The 24728-nt window shown below is 48.6% G+C and overlaps 1 protein-coding gene across 1 annotated transcript in view; it reads left to right on the forward strand.

The window, feature by feature from the left end:
- The window catches only part of LOC141047342 (uncharacterized), a 61513-nt gene extending 37571 nt beyond the window's left edge, over positions 1-23942 (forward strand). Inside the window, 6 exon segments of the mRNA XM_073542403.1 lie at positions 18203-18352; positions 18482-18661; positions 18745-18868; positions 18949-19046; positions 19243-19333; positions 22213-23942. Of these exon segments, the coding sequence (XP_073398504.1) occupies positions 18203-18352; positions 18482-18661; positions 18745-18868; positions 18949-19046; positions 19243-19333; positions 22213-23735 (2166 nt within the window). The 3' untranslated portion in view covers positions 23736-23942.
- Positions 23943-24728: the final 786 nt, after the last annotated feature.

Raw genomic sequence — 24728 nt, forward strand, 5'->3', positions numbered from 1 at the left:
TCGGGACCAGAGTGTGTGGCTGCATGTATTTCTATGCAGCTGAACGCTCCGGTCCAAGTGTCAGCAGCAGTGCCGGTTATGAGGTGCAAGATTCGTGCGAGTTACTCGTAAAGTGTGACCCCTGCCTAACAGATTTTTTTCTATGTATAGATCTATCTATCTATCTCATTCCTTCTATCTATCTATCTATCTATCCCATATCATCTATCTCATATCTATCTATCGATAGATAGAAGGAATGAGATAGATAGAATGAGATAGATCTATAGATAGACAGATCTATAGATAGATAGATAGATCGATAGATATTATCTATCGATCTATCTGTCTGTCTATCTGTGTGTGTAATGGAGTGTGGGTTGGAGAAATGTAAAATAGGAGGTTGGACAGAAATGACATCACAAATCTTTTTTGTTGTGGTCAAATAACATATTTTTATTTAACTTAAAAAATGCATACAAATCCGCATGAAAATCCGCATCAAAAACACATCAAAACGTGTGGATTTTTACCTGCGTTTTCTGCCAAGAGGTGCAGATTCTGTGCAGAAAACTCTGCACGCAAATCTGCAACGTGTGCACATACCCTAAAAATGGTCTGCGCTGCTGGAAAGAAGTCTCTTGCTGCGATATTCATTAGAAGGTTCTTTATTGTCCTCGGCTCATTTCAATACTGGCAGATGACCTGTTGTTTTTCTTACACTTGATAAAGTTGCCAGTACGGCATTGAAACACGCAGTGGACAATAAAGAACCTCCTAAGGAATATGGCAGCAAGAAACTTCTTTCCAGCAGCGCAGACAATTTTTTATTTTTTTTCCTGTTTTGGTAATTTCCCTGGAAAAATCTGACTTTGTTGACTTTAGAAGTGACATCTTTAAGGCTGTCCATAGAATTCATTTCTACAAATCTTTCGCTGTTAAAAGTCAGTCTAATGATGTCTCCACTGTAGCGAAAAGTCCTTGTACCATCGGCCCACTGGGTTTCAGGGTAGTCACTGTAGATGATGCTCCATGTCTAATGTTCGTGATGACGCAGAGGTCCTGCATAAGTTTAAATCCGATCCCACAGTCACCAGAGGATAGGGGCACAGAACCTTTCTCCATTTGGTGTACGGTACTCTTACATGATGCCTGTTTTACCTAGTCACATAGAATCATAGAATCACTGAATCGTAGAGTTGGAAGGGACCTCCTGGGCCATCTGGTCCAACCCCCTGCTCAAAGCAGGATTCGTTAAATCATCCCAGTCAGATGTCTGTCCAGCCTCTGTTTGAAGACTTCCATTGAAGGTGAAATCACCACTTCTCGTGGCAGCTTGTTCCACTCATTGATTACTCTAACTGTCAAAAAGTTTTTTCTAATATCTAATCTGTGTCTCCTCCCATTCAGTTTCATCCCATTGCTTCTAGTCTTTCCTTGTGCAAATGAGAATAAAGTTGATCCTTCTACAATGTGACAGCCCTTTAGATATTTGTAGACAGCTATTAAGTCTCTCAGTCTTCTCTTTTGCAAACTAAACAATCCCAAATCCTGCAACCTTTCCTCATAAGACAGGGTTTGCAGACCGGTCACCATTCTGGTTGCTCTTTTCTGAACTTGCTCCAGTTTGTTGATGTCTTTTTTAAAATGTGGTGCCCAAAACTGGACACAATATTCCAGATGAGGTCTGACCAAAGAGGAGTAGAGGGAAATAATGTCTTCACGTGATCTAGACTGTATGCTTCTGTTAATACATCCTAGAATTGCATTTGCCTTTTTTGCTGCTGCATCACACTGTTGACTCATATTCAGTCTGTGATCTATTAGTATACCCAAGTCTTTTTCACATGTGCTGTTGCTTAGGCCTATTCCTCCCATTCTGTATATGCTTTTTTCATTTTTATTGCCCAGATGTAGTACTTTGCATTTTTCCCTGTTAAAAACCATTCTGTTAGTTGCTGCCCACTTCTCCAGTTTATTTATATCTTTTTGAATCCTCTCTCTCTCTTCTCTAGTATTAGCTATCCCTCCTAGCTTTGTGTCATCAGCAAATTTAATCAGTTTACCCTCAATTCCTTCATCTAAATCGTTGATAAAGATGTTGAACAATACAGGGCCCAGGACAGAGCCCTGTGGTACCCCACTGGAGACATTCTTCCAACTGGCTGTGCAGCCATTTACGACCACTCTTTGGGTCCGATCACTAAGCCAGTTATGAATCCACCTATCAGTTGCCTTGTCCATTCCATACTTAGTCATTTTTTCAATAAGGATTGTATGAGATACTTTGTCAAATGCTTTGCTGAAGTCAAGATATACTATATCTACATCATTTCCTTGATCCACCCAATCAGTGATTCCGTCATAGAAGGAAATTAAGTTAGTCTGACATGACTTATTAGTTACAAACCCATGCTGACTCTGTTTAATCACTTCCTTCTTATCCAGGTACTGACATACATGTTGTTTAATAATTTGTTCAAAGATCTTTCCTGGTATAGAAGTCAGACTCACCGGCCTATAGTTGCCTGGGTCCACCTTCTTCCCCTTTTTGAAGCTAGGAACAACATTTGCTCTTCTCCAGTCTTCTGGGACTTCTCCTGTTCTCCAAAAATTTTCAAAGGTTATGGAGAGGGGTTCAAAAATTTCTTCTGCTGTCTCTTTCAGTACTCTGAGGTGTAATTCATCTGGACCTGGAGACTTGAATTCATTTAGGTTAGCTAAGTGTTTCCTCATTATCTTTCTGTTTATAGATATCCTGGATTCTTCTATTCCCTTAATAGGACAGTGAAGAACAGTTGATGTTACATTTCCTTTCTGAGAGAAAACAGATGCAAAATAGGAATTTAAAAGTTCGGCCTTCTCAACATCCTGTCTTACCATTTCATCATTTTCATCCTGTAAAAATCCTATAGCATCTTTGACTTTTCTTTTACTTTTGACATATCCCCAAAATCCTTTATTATTGCTTTTGACATCTCTTGCAAGCCTCAATTCATTGTCAGCTTTAGATAATCTGATTTGTGCCCTGCAGGTTCTGCAGACAGCATTATACAAATGATTGACACTTTCCATGACCAGGTGATGTAAATACTTATGTCCCCCAAAAAAATTGGGAAAAGTATTCAAGGTGTGATACCTTTATTGGCTAACCAGAGAAATTATATTTGCAAGCAAGCTTTCAGGGTTCAGAAGGCCCCTTCATCAGGCTAATTACAAGTGAATTACTGAGAGAAGATGGCACCATTTAAAAAGGAATAACAACAGGACATGAGGTGATACAGGCCAAGGAAATCAATTTAAGGTTTTTGTTACACATGCAAATGAGGTGGAAATGTTCTATTAGAGATCTGAAGACCTTCTTGTGGAGGTGTGAACTGTGTCCATGTAATGAGTCATGAATCCAGGTGTCAAATTCAGTCCTATTGATAGAGATTGAAACATATTTATAAATTTGACCTCCAAAATTTTTCTTTCTCTGTCACTATTAAAATGACCTTTCAAAATTAGGACTTTTAGATCTGCCAAGCTGTGTCCAGGTCTAGAGAAGTGTATTCCTACAGGTGTGTCCAGCTCATTTTTTATTGTATGTCTATGCAGATTCATCCTTGTTTGTAGTTTTTGCTTAGTTTCCCCGATGTATGTCCCTGCATTGCACCTTGTACACTGTATCATGTACACTACATCGGAGGATGTACATGAAAAAGAGTCCATGATCTTATAGTCCTGATTTGTGTTGGGTATGGGGACTTTATCTGTTGGTGATAAGTGGGTGCAGGTCTTGCATTTCTTACTGTTACTGTGGACTGTGCCTGTCTCTGATGATGATGCGAGGGCACTTCTGACAAGGATATTCCTTAGGTTGGGAGACTGTTTGTAGGAGAGCAGTGGCAGTTCCAGGAATATTGCTTTCAGTCTGTGGTCTCTGTGGAATATGGGTTGGAGGTCACCACCAATATTCCTTAAAATGTTCATGTGAGGGTTGTACGTGACCACAAGCGGCACCCTGTTGTTGTCCTCTTTCTGTTTCTAATCCAGGAGGCTGCTTCTTGGGATCCTTTAGGTTTAGTGGGCTTGTTACTGCTGTTGGTAAACTAGGTAGTAGCCATCTGCAAACTCTTAGACTCACTGTGGGCAAGACAGATTCAGCACTGGCAGGGCGAGGATTCTCTGGCTCCACTGCTGGTGTGGCATCCGCTGCCTGAACTTGCTGATTTTCAGGGTTGTCTTGAGTCTCTGCTACTTTAGTTGCAGTAGGCTGGGGAAAAGATTAGGACGGGAACTACGATGGCTTGTTTCACTCTGGTCCAATTTGCTGGAAATTCTCCTAGTATAGTGCTGACCTTTTCTTCTATGGGCTGAAGGTTGTTTTGCTCTTCCATCCTGTCCTTTAGTTGGTCAGGGCACAGCTTCAGATGATCCCTCAACACTGCTAATGAGGTTTTTCCTCCATCCTTGCTGATAAGGCACACCTTGGTGTTGTCGAAGTTTGATGGTAGGACGGTGTAGGGTTCAGCCTCCCATTGGTCATCCAATTTGTGCATCCTCCTTTTCCTCTTTAGGACCTGTTCTCCTGGTGACAAGGGAACTGCAGGTGCATGTTGATTGTAGTTCTTTTCCTTCTTTTGTCTTGCCTGAGCTAGACTCTTTTCTACACATTCCTGCACTCAACGGTATTGCTGCTGCCTCTCTGCATCTAACTTCTTCCATCCGAAGTGTCCTGCTATATTGTGGTACGCTTCCAAGACCATTGAGGCCTCCCTCATTGGGACTACCACCTGCCAGAGCAGCTCGTGATTGCGGGCATTGATACTCTTCCGGCACAGCTTTCCTTCATAGTTGAACAGTCTGCCTCTTTCCTTCCACAACTGCTGGGTTTCTTCAGGAGCATCTGGACCTGGGCGTGAGTCAGCTTGTGTCAGTAGCTCCTTTACCAGATGGACTGCGGGGTCGCTATCCTGCGTTTCTGCCCACTCATGATGAGGCAATGGATTTAGAGTGGCCTCTTTCATGATATAGCGTTTGTTCTCACTCCTTGGGCGCGTTGGGCTGCAATTGGCCGGTGAAAGGCAGGAAACTCAATTTCTTCGAGTGCCTCAGGATCTTCTCCCCATCTGGCAGATTGGGCATTCTGGACAGCGCATCAGCATTGGCATTCTTGTGCCCTGCTCGGTACTTGATAGTAAACTTGTAGTTGGACAGCCGGGCCATCCATCTCTGCTCCAGTGCACCTAGTTTTGCGGTTTCCAGGTGAGTCAGCGGGTTGTTGCCCATGAAGATGGTAAACTTGGCTGCAGCTAGGTAATGTTTGAATTGTTCAGTCACAGCCCAGACTATGGCGAGGAACTCCAGTTTGAAGGAACTGTAGTCAGGGTTCCTTTCAGTGGGACGAAGCTTCCTGCTGGCATAGGAGATCACTCTTTCTTTGCCATTCTGTACCTGCGACAGTACCGCTCCCAGTCCCATGTTGCTGGCATCAGTATAAAGAAAAAATGGTTGGTCATAATCTGGGTAGACCAGAACTTCATCTCCTGTGAAAGCCATCTTCAATCGAGTGAAGGACCTCTCCAGTTCCTCATTCCATTCAAATGTAGGACTCTTCTTTCTGGCTTTCTTGGGCTGGCCTACTAGAAGATTTTGCATAGGTGTGGCTATCTCAGTGAAGCCTTTGATGAACCTTCGGTAGTAGCCTACCAATCTGAGGAATTGACGTACCTCATGGAGGTTGCTGGGCTTCTGCCAGTCCCGGATGACAGTGAGTTTGTCAGGATCTGGTGCCACACCTTCTGCATTCACTACATGACCGAGGTACTGCACCTTGGGTTTCAGGAGGTGGCATTTGGATGGCTTCACTTTCAGGCCAAAGTTGGACAAGGCTTCAAACACCTCAGCCAAGTGCTCCAAATGGTCTTCATAAGTCTTGGAGAAAATAATGAGGTCATCAAGATACAACAGAACTGTCTCAAAGTTTTGTGTCCAAGACAGTACTCCATTAACCGTTGAAACGTCCCTGGGGCTGTGCAGAGCCCGAACAGCATTTAAACTCACAGAGGCCCATTGGTGTAGTAAACACTGTTTTCTCTTTGTCTGCCTCTGCTACGGGAACCTGCCAATACCTATTAGTGAGATCCAAGGTGGAAAAATAGCAGTTTTCAGTGCAGCTAATGACTCTTCAATTCTGGGTAATGGGTAGGCATCCTCATGTGTAATGCTGTTAATTTTTCTGTAATCAACACACATTCTCATGGTCCAATCTTTCTTTTTCACAAAGACTATTGGAGCTGCCCAGGGGCTACAACTATCTCTGATTACCCCAGCTTCCTTCATCTCCCGCAACATACTCTTGGCTCATTGATACTGTGTTGGGGGTATAGGCCGGTACCTTTCTTTAATGGGTGGATGATCTCCAGTGGGGATGTGATGTTGAACCCCTTTTGCCTTCCCAAAGTCTAGAGGGTGTTTGCTGAATACCCGCTCATACTCCTGAGCCACTAGGTAAACCCCATTCTTTTGGTGTGAAGGGGTGGAGTCAGTTCCCACATGCAGCTGCTGACATCACTCCAGCTGCTTTACAGAGCCATTGTCCTCCACCTGGTCGGATGAGACCAAGGGCTCTGCTGCCCGTATTGCCCTGTTATTGACAGTAAACAGCTTAGTAACTGTGGCATACCGAGGTATTGTGGCCTCCTCCTCCCCACAATTCAAGATGCGTACAGGTACTCTCCCCTTTCGGACATCAACTACCCCTCTGGCAGTCAGGACAGTGGGCATGGCTAGCAGAGTACACTGGTTCTACCAAGCCTTGGTAATCCTTCCCTCTGAGGCCTATGGCTGCCCAACACCAAATTAACATTTCACCCCTGGGGGGTATTGCAATGGGGAAGGAATCACTTTTGCAGGACTTGTTCACTGGAACCAGCAGTCTCAGCTACCTGATGCAACAAAAAAATGACATCGGCAAGACAATTTTCAATCACATCAGTACCTAAGGTCATCATTGGGTTACATTCCCGTCGATCAATGTCTACAACTGTCAGACCTTGAGATTTTAACTCTACTCGCCCCACCTTAATGGAAATCTATTTACATCCCAGTTGTTCCAAAAGCTGACGATTGCTGGCAACTACTGTCAGCTCATCACTTGGGCCGCGAGTAAGTTCAGAATCAGTCCAATACCTTTTGTAAAGAATATATGGCATAGTTGTCACCTGAGAGCCAGTGTCCAGCAAAGCGTTCATGGGGATGCCGTCAATCACCACTGGTAGGACCGGTTGCCCTCCAACATACTTGGCTCGCCAATTCTTTGGGCCAGCTCATTGTCCTACTCCTGGGGGTTGGCCCTCTGCCCGAGGGGTTGCTCGTTTAAATAACAGAATCTTGCGATGTGGCCTGCCTTGCTGCAGCGGCGACAGATAAGACATCCATTCTGGTCATAGCGATCGTTGTCTCTCCCTCGGAGTGGTGGGATCCTCTTCTTCCATAGCCAGGGGACGTCCTCTGGACTGGAGGCCAGCTGGATCTTCTCCTTTGAGGACACTTGCATGGACTGCACGGTTTTGGCAAGTGCAGCCATATTTCTGGTCAGTTCTTGGACCTGAAGGCACAATTCTGCAGATGGATCACTATCTAGAGTCTGTGCGTCAGCCTTCACATGGCTCTGAGGGAAAGATGCTGCCTCTTGGTGGTATATAATTGCTGGACGCCTAGGGGGCGCTGGACAGCTGACATTTGGCTCATGCAGCACCCGGATAGCCCTGTCTTTAAAGTCTGCAAAGTCTAGATCAGGGTTTTGTAGGGCCATGATGCGCAGCTGTGCTCTGTGGGTACTGGATAGGAGTCCCTCAATAAATTGCTCCTTTAACAGTCTGTCTCCATCTTTCACACTGTCTGAGTCAATCTGCTTTATGGCCTGCAGCGCCTCTTGCAGGTTAAGAGCAGAGTCCCTTATACTGTCTTGCACTCTTTGCTTGCACCCAAAGAATCTCATTTTTATTTCAGCTGCAGTGTGGGTGTCAAAGGTGCTCCTCAGCTTAGCCAGAACTTTTTTAACAGTCTCTTTTATCAGTGTCCTGCCAGGACTTACTTCTCTTTGTGCTGCCCCAGTTAGCTGTCCGATAAGGATGTTCACTTTTTGGCTTTCAGACAGAGGATACACTTCAAACAAACTGCACAGTCTCTCTTTGAAGTTGCTCAGGGTATGTGACTCCCTTGAGTATTGCGGTAGCCAGGCCGCTTCTGGTATATATGGCATGGATAGCAGCATTATGGGGACCGCTGCGGCGATTGCTTGCTCTTGTGCTCTGGAGGCGGTGCTGGTCGCTGGATTCTGCGGGGCCATTGAAGCCGCAGCTGCACTTGCCCCTGCATCTTGCGGCGCTGTGGGGGGTATGGTGGCGTCCACTGCTGCACCTTCTCCTGCCTCAGACATTCTCTCCCCCCCAGTTAACGTTGGCCAGGCTCCGTGTTCCACTAGCTTACCAGGTTGCAGCTCCGCAGGCTGGGCGATCAGGGCAAGCCGGGATTGCAGGCCTCAGCTCCTCACTTCCCACCAGCTGATATCTTCACGTGCAGCACTTCACTTTTCACGCTCTTTCGCAGGCTCCGCCCCTGATGGCATGCCCCTTCTGCTTCCCACGCGTGCCGTGTGGCGGGGTAATGGCGGCAATTGCACAATCAGTTTATGGTACACAGTACAGTCTCTGGCACTCAGGACGCGGTGGCACCGGGCTTCAGAATCCTGTTCGTAACACCAAAATGGATCACCCCCAGGGCAGGTGTGAGGATTACTCGGTACGGGCCGGTGTCTTAAAGGGATGTGTCACGGTGGCAGTGACCCGATCCGTGGCCCTGGGTGTCCATGTAAAATAGGTGGAATGAAGCTGAATAAAGTTTATAGGTAGATAATTCGTGACGCCACCTGTGGTACTCAGCAATGAAGGTATTAAGCCGACGCTGCGGTGCAGATCCTCTGGGACAGATGGTATAAGGCAGCAAAGATGGAATAGCTCTCCACAGGCAGAGCTGTAGTCCCAGGGCAGTAGTAATAGGTGTTGAGGTAGATGGTGTAGTGTTAGGCACAGAGATGTAGCAGTGCTGAAGGGGTTGCAGGAAGGATTCAAAGAACACCACAGAGTGCAGTTTCCTTTACCTTTTACTGTAGGTACAGTCCAGGATTCTGATCACAGATGATACAGGAGTTGGTCAGCCTGGAAGCAACTTGGGAATCTCTCTATGCAGATGGGTTGTGTAGTCTCCTTTCTAGCGCTAATCCGAAGTACTTGCAGTTATGAATTACACTCAAGTTCCTCTTTCTTGCTCTCATTTAGAACTCCACTCGTATGGCAGGCAGCTGTAGCCCTCTCTCTCTCTGGCTCACACACGTTGCTGCTGTGTCTCCGAGTCTTAGGTGGGAACAGAGCATTTACAGCCTCTTGTTCCTCCGGTTTCTGCTGTGGGACCTTTAGAATCCACACAACCTCGGAATCCGGCATCCAGTCAATGCGCTTCAGCTTAGGGGTGAGCTCTGCTCTATAGCTCCAAGACCCCAGCTCATCTTCCACATCTTCACTCTTCCCTCTCTCTGCACCAACTCCCTAACTTCCTTCCTCCCGACCACAGAGAGCAGCTCCTCAGCAGTTAGGTTCAGAGCTCCCTCTGCTGGCCTTGAGTAGGAACTGTGCTGTGTGCTGGAATTACCTGATAGAGAGATCCTTTCATTGCTTCCAAGCATGACATCACACTCCCTAGGAGGGAAGTAATGCCATTGTGGTGACCGTACTCCTGGGGGTGCCACATATACAGTGTACAGAGAGGGGTCTCTTACCAAAGCTGGGGGTACACGGGTGTATACAGTGTACACACAGAGGGGTCTGAGACCGAAGCTGGGGGTATATGGGTGTATACAGCGTACACAGAGGGTCTGCGACCAAATCTGGGGGTATACGGGTGTATACAGTGTACACAGAGGGGTCTGTGACCGAAGCTGGGGGTATACGGGTGTATACAGTGTACACAACAAGGGTTTGCTCCAGACACCTCATACACATGAGGCTCCACTCCGTACACACACGGCTCTACTACATCCACACTATAAACCCCTCCTGACCCCAAACATAAACTTCCCCTCAACCAGCACCATGACAACCAGCACAGCAGAGTCCTGCATACACTGAGGGCCCTGATCATGTGACACCTGACTCCTCCCCTCCTGTGACCTCATCACAGGTCCTGTGCGCACAGAGCAGCCATATATGTGGAGTGCGGCTCTGTGGGTGGAGGTCGGTGCTGGAGGCTCCATTATTCTCTGTGGAGTGCGGCTCTGCTGGTGGAGGTCGGTGCCGGAGGCTCCATTATTCTCTATGTGGAGTGCGGCTCTGCGGGTGGAGGTCGGTGCCGGAGGCTCCATTATTCTCTATGTGGAGTGTGGCTCTGTGGGTGGAGGTCGGTGCTGGAGGCTCCATTATTCTCTATGTGGAGATCGGTGCCGGAGGCTCCATTATTCTCTATGTGGAGTGCGGTTCTGCGGGTGGAGGTCGGTGCTGGAGGCTCCATTATTCTCTATGTGGACTCCGGGTGGAGGTCGGTGCTGGAGGCTCCATTATTCTCTATGTGGAGTGCGGCTCTGCGGGTGGAGGTCGGTGCCGGAGGCTCCATTATTCTCTATGTGGAGTGTGGCTCTGCGGGTGGAGGTCGGTGCCGGAGGCTCCATTATTCTCTATGTGGAGTGCGGCTCTGCGGGTGGAGGTCGGTGCCGGAGGCTCCATTATTCTCTATGTGGAGTGCGGATCTGCGGGTGTAGGTCGGTGCTGGAGGCTCCATTATTCTCTATGTGGAGTGCGGCTCTGCGGGTGGAGGTAGGTGCTGGAGGCTCCATTATTCTCTATGTGGAGTGCGGCTCTGCGGGTGGAGGTCGGTGCTGGAGGCTCCATTATTCTCTATGTGGAGTGCGGCTCTGCGGGTGGAGGTCGGTGCTGGAGGCTCCATTATTCTCTATGCGGAATGCGGCTCTGCGGGTGGAGGTCGGTGCTGGAGGCTCCATTATTCTCTATGTGGAGTGTGGCTCTGCGGGTGGAGGTCGGTGCTGGAGGCTCCATTATTCTCTATATGGAGTGCGGCTCTGCGGGTGGAGGTCGGTGCCGGAGGCTCCATTATTCTCTATGTGGAGTGCGGCTCTGCGGGTGGAGGTAGGTGCCGGAGGCTCCATTATTCTCTATGTGGAGTGCGGCTCTGCGGGTAGCGGTCGGTGCCGGAGGCTCCATTATTCTCTATGTGGAGTGCGGCTCTGCGGGTGGAGGTCGGTGCCGGAGGCTCCATTATTCTCTATGTGGAGTGCGGCTCTGCGGGTGGAGGTCAGTGCCGGAGGCTCCATTATTCTCTATGGGGAGTGTGGCTCTGCGGGTGGAGGTCGGTGCTGGAGGCTCCATTATTCTCTATGTGGGGTGCGGCTCTGCGGGTGGAGGTCGGTGCTGGAGGCTCCATTATTCTCTATGTGGAGTGCGGCTCTGCGGGTGGAGGTCGGTGCTGGAAGCTCCTTTATTCTCTATATGTAGAGTGTGGCTCTGCTGGTGGAGGTCAGTGCTGGAGGCTCCATTATTCTCTATGGGGAGTGTGGCTCTGTGGGTGGAGGTCGGTGCCGGAGGCTCCATTATTCTCTATGTGGAGTGCGGCTCTGCGGGTGAAGGTCGGTGCTGGAGGCTCCATTATTCTCTATGTGGAGTGTGGCTCTGCTGGTGGAGGTCAGTGCTGGAGGCTCCATTCTCTATGGGGAGTGTGGCTCTGCTGGTGGAGGTCGGTGCCGGAGGCTCCATTATTCTCTATGGGGAGTGTGGCTCTGTGGGTGGAGGTCGGTGCCGGAGGCTCCATTATTCTCTATGTGGAGTGTGGCTCTGCGGGTGGAGGTCGGTGCCGGAGGCTCCATTATTCTCTATGTGGAGTGTGGCTCTGCGGATGGAGGTCGGTGCCGGAGGCTCCATTATTCTCTATGTGGAGTGCGGCTCTGCGGGTGGAGGTCGGTGCTGGAGGCTCCATTATTCTCTATGCGGAATGCGGCTCTGCGGGTGGAGGTCGGTGCTGGAAGCTCCATTATTCTCTATGGGGAGTGCGGCTCTGCGGGTGGAGGTCGGTGCCGGAGGCTCCATTATTCTCTATGTGGAGTGCGGCTCTGTGGGTGGAGGTCGGTGCTGGAGGCTCCATTATTCTCTATGTGGAGGTCGGTGCCGGAGGCTCCATTATTCTCTATGTGGAGTGCGGTTCTGCGGGTGGAGGTCGGTGCTGGAGGCTCCATTATTCTCTATGTGGACTGCGGGTGGAGGTCGGTGCTGGAGGCTCCATTATTCTCTATGTGGAGTGCGGCTCTGCGGGTGGAGGTCGGTGCTGGAGGCTCCATTATTCTCTATGTGCAGTGTGGCTCTGCTGGTGGAGGTCGGTGCCGGAGGCTCCATTATTCTCTATGTGGAGTGCGGCTCTGCGGGTAGAGGTCGGTGCCGGAGGCTCCATTATTCTCTATGTGGACTGCGGGTGGAGGTCGGTGCTGGAGGCTCCATTATTCTCTATGTGAAGTGCGGCTCTGCGGGTGGAGGTAGGTGCTGGAGGCTCCATTATTCTCTATGTGGAGTGTGGCTCTGCGGGTGGAGGTCGGTGCTGGAGGCCCCATTATTCTCTATGTGGAGTGTGGCTCTGCGGGTGGAGGTCGGTGCCGGAGGCTCCATTATTCTCTATGTGGAGTGCGGCTCTGCGGTGGAGGTCGGTGCCGGAGGCTCCATTATTCTCTATGTGGAGTGCGGATCTGCGGGTGGAGGTCGGTGCTGGAGGCTCCATTATTCTCTATGTGGAGTGTGGCTCTGCGGGTGGAGGTCGGTGCTGGAGGCTCCATTATTCTCTATGTGGAGTGCGGCTCTGCGGGTGGAGGTCGGTGCTGGAGGCTCCATTATTCTCTATGTGGAGTGCGGCTCTGCGGGTGGAGGTCAGTGCTGGAGGCTCCATTATTCTCTATGCGGAATGCGGCTCTGCGGGTGGAGGTCGGTGCTGGAGGCTCCATTATTCTCTATGTGGAGTGTGGCTCTGCGGGTGGAGGTCGGTGCCGGAGGCTCCATTATTCTCTATGTGGACTGCGGCTCTGCGGGTGGAGGTCGGTGCCGGAGGCTCCATTATTCTCTATGTGGAGTGCGGCTCTGCGGGTGGAGGTCGGTGCCGGAGGCTCCATTATTCTCTATGTGGAGTGCGGCTCTGTGGGTGGAGGTCGGTGCTGGAGGCTCCATTATTCTCTATGTGGAGGTCGGTGCCGGAGGCTCCATTATTCTCTATGTGGAGAGCGGTTCTGCGGGTGGAGGTCGGTGCTGGAGGCTCCATTATTCTCTATGTGGACTGCGGGTGGAGGTCGGTGCTGGAGGCTCCATTATTCTCTATGTGGAGTGCGGCTCTGCGGGTGGAGGTCGGTGCCGGAGGCTCCATTATTCTCTATGTGCAGTGTGGCTCTGCTGGTGGAGGTCGGTGCCGGAGGCTCCATTATTCTCTATGTGGAGTGTGGCTCTGCGGGTGGAGGTCGGTGCCGGAGGCTCCATTATTCTCTATGTGGAGTGCGGCTCTGCGGGTGGAGGTCGGTGCCGGAGGCTCCATTATTCTCTATGTGGAGTGCGGATCTGCTGGTGTAGGTCGGTGCTGGAGGCTCCATTATTCTCTATGTGGAGTGCGGCTCTGCGGGTGGAGGTAGGTGCTGGAGGCTCCATTATTCTCTATGTGGAGTGCGGCTCTGCGGGTGGAGGTCGGTGCTGGAGGCTCCATTATTCTCTATGTGGAGTGCGGCTCTGCGGGTGGAGGTCGGTGCCGGAGGCTCCATTATTCTCTATGTGGAGTGCGGCTCTGCGGGTGGAGGTCAGTGCTGGAGGCTCCATTATTCTCTATGTGGAGTGCGGCTCTGCGGGTGCAGGTCGGTGCTGGAGGCTCCATTATTCTCTATGTGGTGTGCGGCTCTGCGGGTGGAGGTCGGTGCTGGAGGCTCCATTATTCTCTATGTGGAGTGCGGCTCTGCGGGTGGAGGTCGGTGCTGGAGGCTCCATTATTCTCTATGTGGAGTGCGGCTCTGCGGGTGGAGGTCGGTGCTGGAGGCTCCATTATTCTCTATGTGGAGTGCGGCTCTGCGGGTGGAGGTCGGTGCCGGAGGCTCCATTATTCTCTATGTGGAGTGCGGCTTTGCGGGTGGAGGTCGGTGCCGGAGGCTCCATTATTCTCTATGTGGAGTGCGGCTCTGCGGGTGGAGGTAGGTGCCGGAGGCTCCATTATTCTCTATGTGGAGTGCGGCTCTGCGGGTGGAGGTCGGTGCCGGAGGCTCCATTATTCTCTATGTGGAGTGCGGCTCTGCGGGTGGAGGTCGGTGCCGGAGGCTCCATTATTCTCTATGTGGAGTGTGGCTCTGCGGGTGGAGGTAGGTGCCGGAGGCTCCATTATTCTCTATGTGGAGTGTGGCTCTGCGGGTGGAGGTCGGTGCTGGAGGCTCCATTATTCTCTATGTGAAGTGCGGCTCTGCGGGTGGAGGTAGGTGCTGGAGGCTCCATTATTCTCTATGTGGAGTGTGGCTCTGCGGGTGGAGGTCGGTGCTGGAGGCCCCATTATTCTCTATGTGGGGTGCGGCTCTGCGGGTGGAGGTCGGTGCTGGAGGCTCCATTATTCTCTATGTGCGGTGTGGCTCTGCTGGTGGAGGTCGGTGCCGGAGGCTCCATTATTCTCTATGTGGAGTGTGGCTCTGCGGGTGGAGGTCGGTGCCGGAGTCTCCATTATTCTCTATGTGGAGTGTGGCTCTGCGGGTGGAGGTCAGTGCTGGAGGCTCCATTATTCTCTATGTGGAGTGCGGCTCTGCGGGTGGAGGTCGGTGCTGGAGGCTCCATTATTCTCTATGCGGAGTGCGGCTCTGCGGGTGGAGGTCGGTGCTGGAGGCTCCATTATTCTCTATGCGGAATGCGGCTCTGCTGGTGGAGGTCGGTGCTGGAGGCTCCATTATTCTCTATGTGGAGTGTGGCTCTGCGGGTGGAGGTCGGTGCCGGAGGCTCCATTATTCTCTATGTGGAGTGTGGCTCTGCGGGTGGAGGTCGGTGCCGGAGGCTCCATTATTCTCTATGTGGAGTGCGGCTCTGTGGGTGGAGGTCGGTGCTGGAGGCTCCATTATTCTCTATGTGGAGGTCGGTGCCGGAGGCTCCATTATTCTCTATGTGGAGTGCGGTTCTGCGGGTGGAGGTTGGTGCTGGAGGCTCCATTATTCTCTATGTGGACTGCGGGTGGAGGTCGGTGCTGGAGGCTCCATTATTCTCTATGCGGAATGCGGCTCTGCGGGTGGAGGTCGGTGCTGGAGGCTCCATTATTCTCTATGCGGAATGCGGCTCTGCGGGTGGAGGTCGGTGCTGGAGGCTCCATTATTCTCTATGCGGAATGCGGCTCTGCGGGTGGAGGTCGGTGCTGGAGGCTCCATTATTCTCTATGTGGAGTGTGGCTCTGCGGGTGGAGGTTGGTGCTGGAGGCCCCATTATTCTCTATGTGGAGTGCGGCTCTGCAGGTGGAGGTCGGTGCTGGAGGCCCCATTATTCTCTATGTGGAGTGCGGCTCTGCGGGTAGAGGTCGGTGCTGGAAGCTCCGTTATTCTCTATGTGGAGTGCGGCTCTGCGGGTGGAGATCGGTGCTGGAGGCTCCATTATTCTCTATGTGGAGTGCGGCTCTGCGGGTAGAGGTCGGTGCCGGAGGCTCCATTATTCTCTATGTGGAGTGCGGCTCTGCGGGTGGAGGTCGGTGCCGGAGGCTCCATTATTCTCTATGTGGAGTGCGGCTCTGCGGGTGGAGGTCAGTGCTGGAGGCTCCATTATTCTCTATGTGGAGTGCGGCTCTGCGGGTGGAGGTCGGTGCTGGAGGCTCCATTATTCTCTATGTGGAGTGCGGCTCTGCGGGTGGAGGTCGGTGCTGGAGGCTCCATTATTCTCTATGTGGACTGCGGCTCTGCGGGTGGAGGTCGGTGCTGGAGGCTCCATTATTCTCTATGTGGAGTGCGGCTCTGCGGGTGGAGGTCGGTGCTGGAGGCTCTATTATTCTCTATGCGGAATGCGGCTCTGCGGGTGGAGGTCGGTGCTGGAGGCTCCATTATTCTCTATGTGGAGTGCGGTTCTGCGGGTGGAGGTCGGTGCTGGAGGCTCCATTATTCTCTATGTGGACTGCGGGTGGAGGTCGGTGCTGGAGGCTCCATTATTCTCTATGTGGACTGCGGCTCTGCGGGTGGAGGTCGGTGCCGGAGGCTCCATTATTCTCTATGTGGACTGCGGCTCTGCGGGTGGAGGTCGGTGCTGGAGGCTTCATTATTCTCTATGCGGAATGCGGCTCTGCGGGTGGAGGTCGGTGCTGGAGGCTCCATTATTCTCTATGGGGAGTGCGGCTCTGCGGGTGGAGGTCGGTGCCGGAGGCTCCATTATTCTCTATGTGGAGTGCGGCTCTGTTGGTGGAGGTCGGTGCTGGAGGCCTCATTATTCTCTATGTGGAGGTCGGTTCCGGAGGCTCCATTATTCTCTATGTGGAGTGCTGCTCTGCGGGTTGAGGTCGGTGCCGGAGGCTCCATTATTCTCTATGTGGAGTGCAGCTCTGCGGGTGGAGGTAAGTGCCGGAGGCTCCGTTATTCTCTATGTGGAGTGCGGGTGGAGGTCGTTGCTGGAGGCTCCATTATTCTCTATGTGGAGTGCGGCTCTGCGGGTGGAGGTCGGTGCTGGAGGCTTCATTATTCTCTATGTGGAGTGCGGCTCTGCGGGTGGAGGTCGGTGCTGGAGGCTCCATTATTCTCTATGTGGACTGCGGCTCTGCGAGTGGAGGTCGGTGCTGGAGGCTCCATTATTCTCTATGTGGAGTGCGGTTCTGCGGGTGGAGGTCGGTGCTGGAGGCTCCATTATTCTCTATGTGGAGTGTGGCTCTGCTGGTGGAGGTAGGTGCCGGAGGCTCCATTATTCTCTATGTGGAGTGCGGCTCTGCGGGTGGAGGTCAGTGCCGGAGGCTCCATTATTCTCTATGTGGAGTGTGGCTCTGCGGGTGGAGGTAGGTGCCGGAGGCTCCATTTTTCTCTATGTGGAGTGCGGCTCTGCGGGTGGAGGTCGGTGCTGGAGGCTCCATTATTCTCTATGTGGAGTGCGGCTCTGCGGGTGGAGGTCGGTGCCGAAGGCTCCATTATTCTCAATGTGGACTGCGGCTCTGCGGGTGGAGGTCGGTGCTGGAGGCTTCATTATTCTCTATGTGGAGTGCGGCTCTGCGGGTGGAGGTCGGTGCTGAAGGCTCCATTATTCTCTATGTGGAGTACGGCTCTGCGGGTGGAGGTCGGTGCTGGAGGCTCCATTATTCTCTATGTGGCTCTGCGGGTGGAGGTCGGTGCCGGAGACTCCATTCTCTATGTGGAGTGCGGCTCTGCGTGTGGAGGTCGGTGCTGGAGGCTCCATTATTCTCTATGTGGAGGGATGTGGAGTTTCCCCTTTACTGGGGACATCTAGTGGGTTGGGATCGGGGAGAACCAACCTTCTGAGTGGCCCCATACCCAGGTAACCCTGATTACACTATGGTGGCGCCCCCTCAGGCCGGAGTCACAACAAACGGGGGGACCTTTTTTTATTATAATCTAGGAAAGTCTAAGGCCAGAAATAATCCCCATAAAACACTGTACATGGAGACTTTGGGATCAGATCATTTCTGTCCGCGGTGTTTGTGCAAACACACAAGCTTTTCTAAAAGCCTCAAACTTCTGTGTGTGAATCAGACCTGAGATCTAACGTGATAGAAGATTATAGTGCGGGGAAGACGGGAAACCTTCATATAGACGGCCGGTGGGGATGGAGTCAGTGACGGATTCTGGCCAAATATGTGTCTAGAGCCGTAGTAGAAGATGAAGATGTCGTCCTCATCATGAAGTAGTTATTTCTCCTGTCCCGTGTAATGAATATCTCCTGCAGTATTGCTAATGCCGATTCCAGTGTCGGGAAATGAGACGAGAATTAGCGTTATGGAAGATGAGTCTATGAGAAACGTATTCAGCTGCCGACTCCGAGGAAGAAACTGCTTGTTGTCTGTGGCCTAAATATATAGGTTTTATTAGTAGATGTAAAGATGGAAACGAAATACTGTAAAATAATAAATCTCATATGTTTCCCTTTTTATCTCCGGTAATTGTATTATTACACAGGATTTTTATGATGTTACATCGGCTCATCTTCTCATTCAGGTCTCTACAATATCGGATTCTCTCAGTGAAGATCTTTTATATCAGAGAATTTTCCTGATTTACCCATCCAGGATGGATATGGACAGAGACAAGATGGCGGAGAGGATATTACACCTCACCCTAGAGATCCTCTTCCGGCTTACTGGAGAGGTGAGAGATTCTGATGACGTCACATTACATCATTCTTATCTATAGGATTAACAGATGGACAGAACTGGAGAGGTGAGGACTCTGGGAATGTCTGTAGTGAGATTTATTAATGTGTCTCTCCATAACCAGGATTACGCAGTAGTGAAGAAGACCTCTAGTGAGCGCTGTCAGGACCCTGTGTCTGAGGGATGGGGAAGACCCCTGAGTCCAATCACGGGGTCTCCACCTGTCCCCTTGATGCATGAGAACATCAATGACCAAAAGATCTTAGAACTCACTTACAAGATGATTGAGCTGCTGACTGGAGAGGTGACACTGCTGGGAATGCTGGGAAATTATACAGTAACGCCAAGAAGAGATCGAGGCGATGACTATATCATTGTATGTGTCAGGTTCCTATAAGGTGTCAAGATGTCGCCGTCTATTTCTCCATGGAGGAGTGGGAGTATTTAGAAGGCCATAAAGATCCATACAAGGACGTCATGATGGAGGTTCCCCAGCCCCTCACATCACCAGGTAATAGACTGCACTAAATACACACGGCCTATAGTTACCTGCATGTAAAGAATGAATTCAGTCCCTGTATGTGTTTCCAGATCTATCCAGTAAGACGACAGCACCAGAGAGATGTCCCCATCCTCTTCTTCCTCAGGACCTTAAACTAGAAGATCCCAATGTTCCTCAGGATCATCAGGTAGATGGAGAGAAGGTGTCATGAGATCTCCCCTATGATGTGTAGACGGCTGTGAAGATCTCGTGCTCAGTCTTGTTTTACCCACCAGTATTATGTTTTATACTTGTGTAATGAGACCGGTGGAGATGGCAGGATTAGAGCTGATCATAGATGGGACTTCTCCATCTGTCTGTGACTTTTACAATATTTGTTTCAGGGTGAAGATCTGACCCATATTAATACTACAGAGACATCTTTGAGGGGTGATGAGCGGTGTAAAGAGGAGATTCCTACATATGACTACCCTGGTGAGTAGTAACCACTAAATGCAGAGAAGTCACAGATTCTTCTCAGTCACCGGCTGTGGCTGCTTTATCAGTGGTGTAGTCTGACCGTATCACAATTATGTGATCACCATTTTGCCTCTAGACCACAATATTCTCCTCCACCCAAAAAAACGTCTGAATGACTTTGGGAATTGAAAGCTCTTTTTTTATAGAACGTATAACCTCGAGGATTCACCTACCCCATGAGGTTAGAAGACGCTGACCGTTACCTGCCCAGATCTTCAAGCTACAAAGCCCAATGACAGCATATGTAGAATGTGCTGACAAGTTAGAATAATATTATGATGCGCGTTTTAGAGAAAGTGGAGGGTAATGATGTTGGCTTCTAAAATCCCTAATATAGGAAGAAGGAAAAAATCAAGGCTTTGTAAAGCGCTGCCAAGTGCTGAGCCATAAAGTTGGGTATCAAAACAAATGAACGTAAAAAAACAACTATTTTCATTTTAAAATTCTACTTCTTTCCGATGTGAACCAGCTCCTTCCTCAGGCTTATACAAATAATACATTGTGGATCTTTTATATCCTCCAAAACAGCGTCACTAATCCAATTGCTTAATTCATTAATTAAACTGCACCTATGGTACGGTTTTGGTTTTTTTGTTTTTTTTATAGGAACCTTTCTTCTGATACAAAACAATACAAAAAGATGTTAAAATGCATATTTGATGTACAATAAAATGCATATAAAGAAAAATATACGTACATGGAAAATCCTCCAGTTTAATTGTGGATAGTTTAAAAATCTAATAGGATTCCTTATTCACAAGTCTTTGGAACCTATTAAACTTATTTTCTGATATTTGTTCTAATATAATGAGTCTTAAACTGGTGGGATCTCGCTTACATTCCTAAACGAAATGCCTAAACAAAATTTGACAGATTACACCTTTCCTAATATTATGTCTATGGCTTTTCATCCTACTATGGATTGCTTGGGTCGTTTTTAGATCCCTGATATTGGATGAATCTACCTTCTCTCCCTTCTGTGCTGCTGAGTGTCCCTACAAGACCAGGTCCAGTCTTTCTGGCCAAACTTTGCTTTTATGATCGACAACATTAAATGTGCAGTGAGGCCAAGTGTGAATTTCTGTACAATAACAAGAGTATTTCCTTTTATCGTGATTTTTCAGTTTCTTATAATACCAACTAACTTCATACAGGATTGCGAAAAACTACATAAAACCATTACACCTGTGCCATGATATATCTCTAAGCTGTGCGTGGCTGATGGCTGTAGTATACATTTATTCACTCCTGAAGGAGATGTGTTGGCATGGCTCGAGCCCTGGTTTCATGGATTCACTCCACATCATAAATTACATTGTTTTCGACCCTAAATAACTCAGATTATTGCACAATCACTCCCAAAATGGGGGCGCTAACACTTTCTCTACTGTTGTGGTCAGGACTCCTAGTAGCCCCAATGGTCCACCATAAATAAATGAAACTCCGGGTTAGTGTTGGCATTCTCCTCTCAAACATACGTTGTTGTTGAGGATGTAACTTTTTTTTCTTTACAGATTCATTTTGTATGATAGTTTGCTTGTGGTGGGATTGGCCTGCCTCACTTCTGCGAGTCTACAACTCCCTGGTAGTGTTTACAGAAAGGTCTCCATTACCTCTTCCAAGTGGCCAAGATCTAACTTTAAGATTCCTTCCCTCTGCACTGTTATAAAAAGTTCTCTTTAAATCTGTCAGAAAATATTGGTCCTTATGATAGTTTTTCTTGCTTAGAGCCACCAAGCCTTGTACTCTAATTACCCCAGAGAAGTTTCACCACTACTCATTATTATTTTTTTTTTTTTTTTCTGAGGATGATTATTCAGCTTGATTATTTCAGTAGATGTGTTATTGTCTATAGTCACCGTTTTGCCCATTACCCTTTAACTTCTTTAACCCCTCTACATGGATCTGGACACAGACCCCTAGGCTTGGGGCACAGTGTGACCTGCTGTTCTGTGAAGTAAGATGGGAAGGAGAATAGTCACATAACCGTCAGAACCAAGGGGCCAGAGGAAATACTAACGCAGGAGACATAACAGTAGTCAGTAAACAGGCCGGGGTCACAACAGGAAACAAATACACAAGCTGGGAGCTGAGGACAGAACCAGAGGAGAACATCGCTGTATCTGGCAGCTTCTGGCAATATGCTTCAAGCTTTAGTAAGATGTGGTGCTTTCCAGTTGGCTGAAACAGGGAGTAGATTACTGCAGCTGACAGCACAAACACCCATACTGCCAGACTTGATGGTACTACAGGCACCCTAATCTTATTGGTTGGACAGAGCCTGCTGCTGAGAGCTTCTGGTTCCAACACCACCTCTGTTACGAGCGTTGTCTGCAGAATGAGTAAGGCCGTGTTTGGTATCCGAAGCAGATGTCGCAGGAGCAGATCCCTAATATGACAAAATTGCAGAAAACCAGAGCAGATGAAATCACTATAAAGTCAATCCATCTTGTAAATTATAACCCTTAATTAGTTAATCTATACAAATAGTGACTATTTTGACTTCACAGGCAGCTTCCAGATATTAGCACGTGCAGTGTACGTTGGAGAGTGAAAATTGCAAATATCCCAATTTATTGCCCAACACATGCCCAGATTGTGCTCCAGGAGATAAACATGTCATAAAACAAGTGGTTTCTTCTCACTATAGTAATGCCAAATACATGGATGCTTAAGGTGGTTTGAACACAGTCTAGTAAACTGTTATTGTCTTGGTGAATAATTCAATAATTTTACACAACTTGCCATTTTTACAGACAGTTTAAGTAGAAATGTTTAAAAATATAGAATTCAAGGATATTTTATTCTAAAATAATTTGTTTTATTCTTGGCAGATGACTGTACCAGGAGAGCAGAGAGACAGCTGCCATCTTCAATTTTTAAATCAGATGATCTTGAGATCCCACAGGATACAATTGAAGAGAATGCCATTACTCCAGATATACCATCATCCCTTCACAGCAAAGATCTGTCATTTGATCCTTTGAAACAAGTCCTGTCTTTTGATTCATTAGCGACTACTAAGGAAGCTCAAAGTCACAAAATAAGCATTAAAAAGCAAACTGCGCCTAAAACAATGAATGCATTTTCAGAATATGAAAACAGCTTTCCTCTAGAAAAGTCCTTTCTTAAACAACACAACCTTCACAAAGCAGACAATAAATTTTCTTGTTCCAAGTGTGGGAGATGTTTTAACCAGAAATCAGGTTTTGTTAGTCACCAGAGAATTCATACAGGGGAGAAGCCAGTTTCATGTTCAGAATGTGGGAAATGTTTTAAGCAGAAAGTGCATCTTGTTACCCACCATAGAACTCACACAGGGGAGAAGCCTTTTTCCTGTTCAGAATGTGGGAAATGTTTTGTAGATAAATCAGCCCTTGTAAAACATCAGAGAACACACACAGGGGTGAAGCCTTTTTCCTGTTTAGAATGTGGAAAATATTTTAATCGGAGAGCGCATCTTGTTATCCACCAAAGAACTCACACAGGGGAGAAGCCTTTTTCATGTTCAGAGTGTGGGAAAAGTTTTAGCCAGAAATCATATTTTGTTAACCACCAGAGAACGCACACAAGAGATGAGCTATTTTCATGTTCAGAATGTGGGAAATGTTTTCTAGGTAAAGCAGCCCTTGTTAAACATCAGAGAACTCACATAGGGGAGAAGCCTTTTTCTTGTTCAGAATGTGGGAAGTGTTTTAACCAGAAAGCGCCTCTTGTTATCCACCAAAGAACTCACACAGGGGAGAAGCCTTTTTCTTGTTCAGAATGTGGGAAATGTTTTGTAGATAAATCAACCCTTGTTAAACATCAGAGAACTCACACAGGGGAGAAGCCTTTTTCTTGCTCAGAATGTGGGAAATGTTTTGTAGAAACATCAGCCCTTGTTATACATCAGAGAACTCACACAGGGGAGAAGCCTTTTTCTTGTTCAGAATGTGGGAAGTGTTTTAACCAGAAAGCGCATCTTGTTAGCCACCAAAGAACTCACACAGGGGAGAAGCCTTTTTCTTGTTCAGAATGTGGGAAATCTTTTGCAGATAAATCAACCCTTGTTAAACATCAGAGAATTCACACGGGGGAGAAGCCTTTTTCATGTTCATAATGTGGAAAATGTTTTGTGAAGAAACCATCTTTTTCTAGTCAACAAAGACTTCACACAGGGGAGAAGCCTTTTTCATGTTCAGAATGTGAGAAATATTTTAATCAGAAATCTGATGTTATACACCAGAGAACCCATACAGGGGAGAAGCCAGAATGTAGAAAATGTTTTGTGAAGAAAACATCTCTTTCTAGCCACCAAAGAATTCACACAGGGGAGAAACTTTTTTTTTATGTTCTTAATTTTTTTTTTACATAGATACATTCAAGGTCTTCTCACTAAATTAGAATATCATCAAAGTTAATTTATTTCAGTTCTTCAATGCAAAAAGTGAAACTCTTATATAGAGTCATTACAGAGTGATCTATGTCAACTGTTTATTTCTGTTGATGACTATGGCCTACAGCCAATGAAAACCCAAAAATCATTATGTCAGTAAAATTGAATAAAAACACCTGCAGTGGCTTCCTAAGCGTTTAACAAGGTCCCTTAATCTGTTTCAGTAGGTTCCACAATCATGAGGAAGACTTCTGACTGGACAGATGTCCAGAAGGCAGTTATTGACACACTCCCCAAGGAGAGTAAGCAACGAAAGGTCATTGCTAAAGAAGGTGGTTGTTCACAGAGTGCTGTATGCAAGCATATTAATGGAAAGTTGAGTGGAAAGAAAAAGTGTGGTAGAAAAAGGTGCACAAGCAACCAGGATAACCGCAACTTTGAAAGGATTGTTAATAAAAGGCCATTAAAAAATTTGGGGGAGATTCACAAGGAGTGGACTGCTGTTGGAGTCATTGTTTAACCCCTTTCTGACATCTGACGTACTATCCCGTCCACAGTACCCGGGCCCGTATGACCGGGGACGGGATAGTACGTCATTGTAATCAGCGGCACGGGGGGGAGCGCCGCTGATCGCGGCCGGGTGTCAGCTGATTATCACAGCTGACCCCCAACTCTATGTGCCAGGAGCGGTCACGGACTGCTCCCGGCACATTAACCCCTGGCACGCTGCCATCAAACATCGCAGTGTACCGGAGGCATAGGGAAGATTCACTCAGGGAGGGGGCTACCTGCATGTTTCCCTGAGACCCTCAGCAGAGCGATGTGCTCGCGTTGCTCCGAGGGTCCTCCTCTCTGCAGGCCCCCAAATCCAAGATGGCCCCGGGGGTCTGCAGGGAGGCGGCTTCCTCAGTGCCTGCTGAGAGCCTCTGCAGCGCCTGTCAGATCGCTGATCTGACAGCGCCGTGCAAAGTG

The sequence above is a fragment of the Dendrobates tinctorius genome, unplaced genomic scaffold (assembly GCF_039654945.1).
Source record: "Dendrobates tinctorius isolate UK_male_01 unplaced genomic scaffold, ASM3965494v1 ptg000126l, whole genome shotgun sequence".
Classification (NCBI taxonomy): Eukaryota; Metazoa; Chordata; class Amphibia; order Anura; family Dendrobatidae; genus Dendrobates; species Dendrobates tinctorius.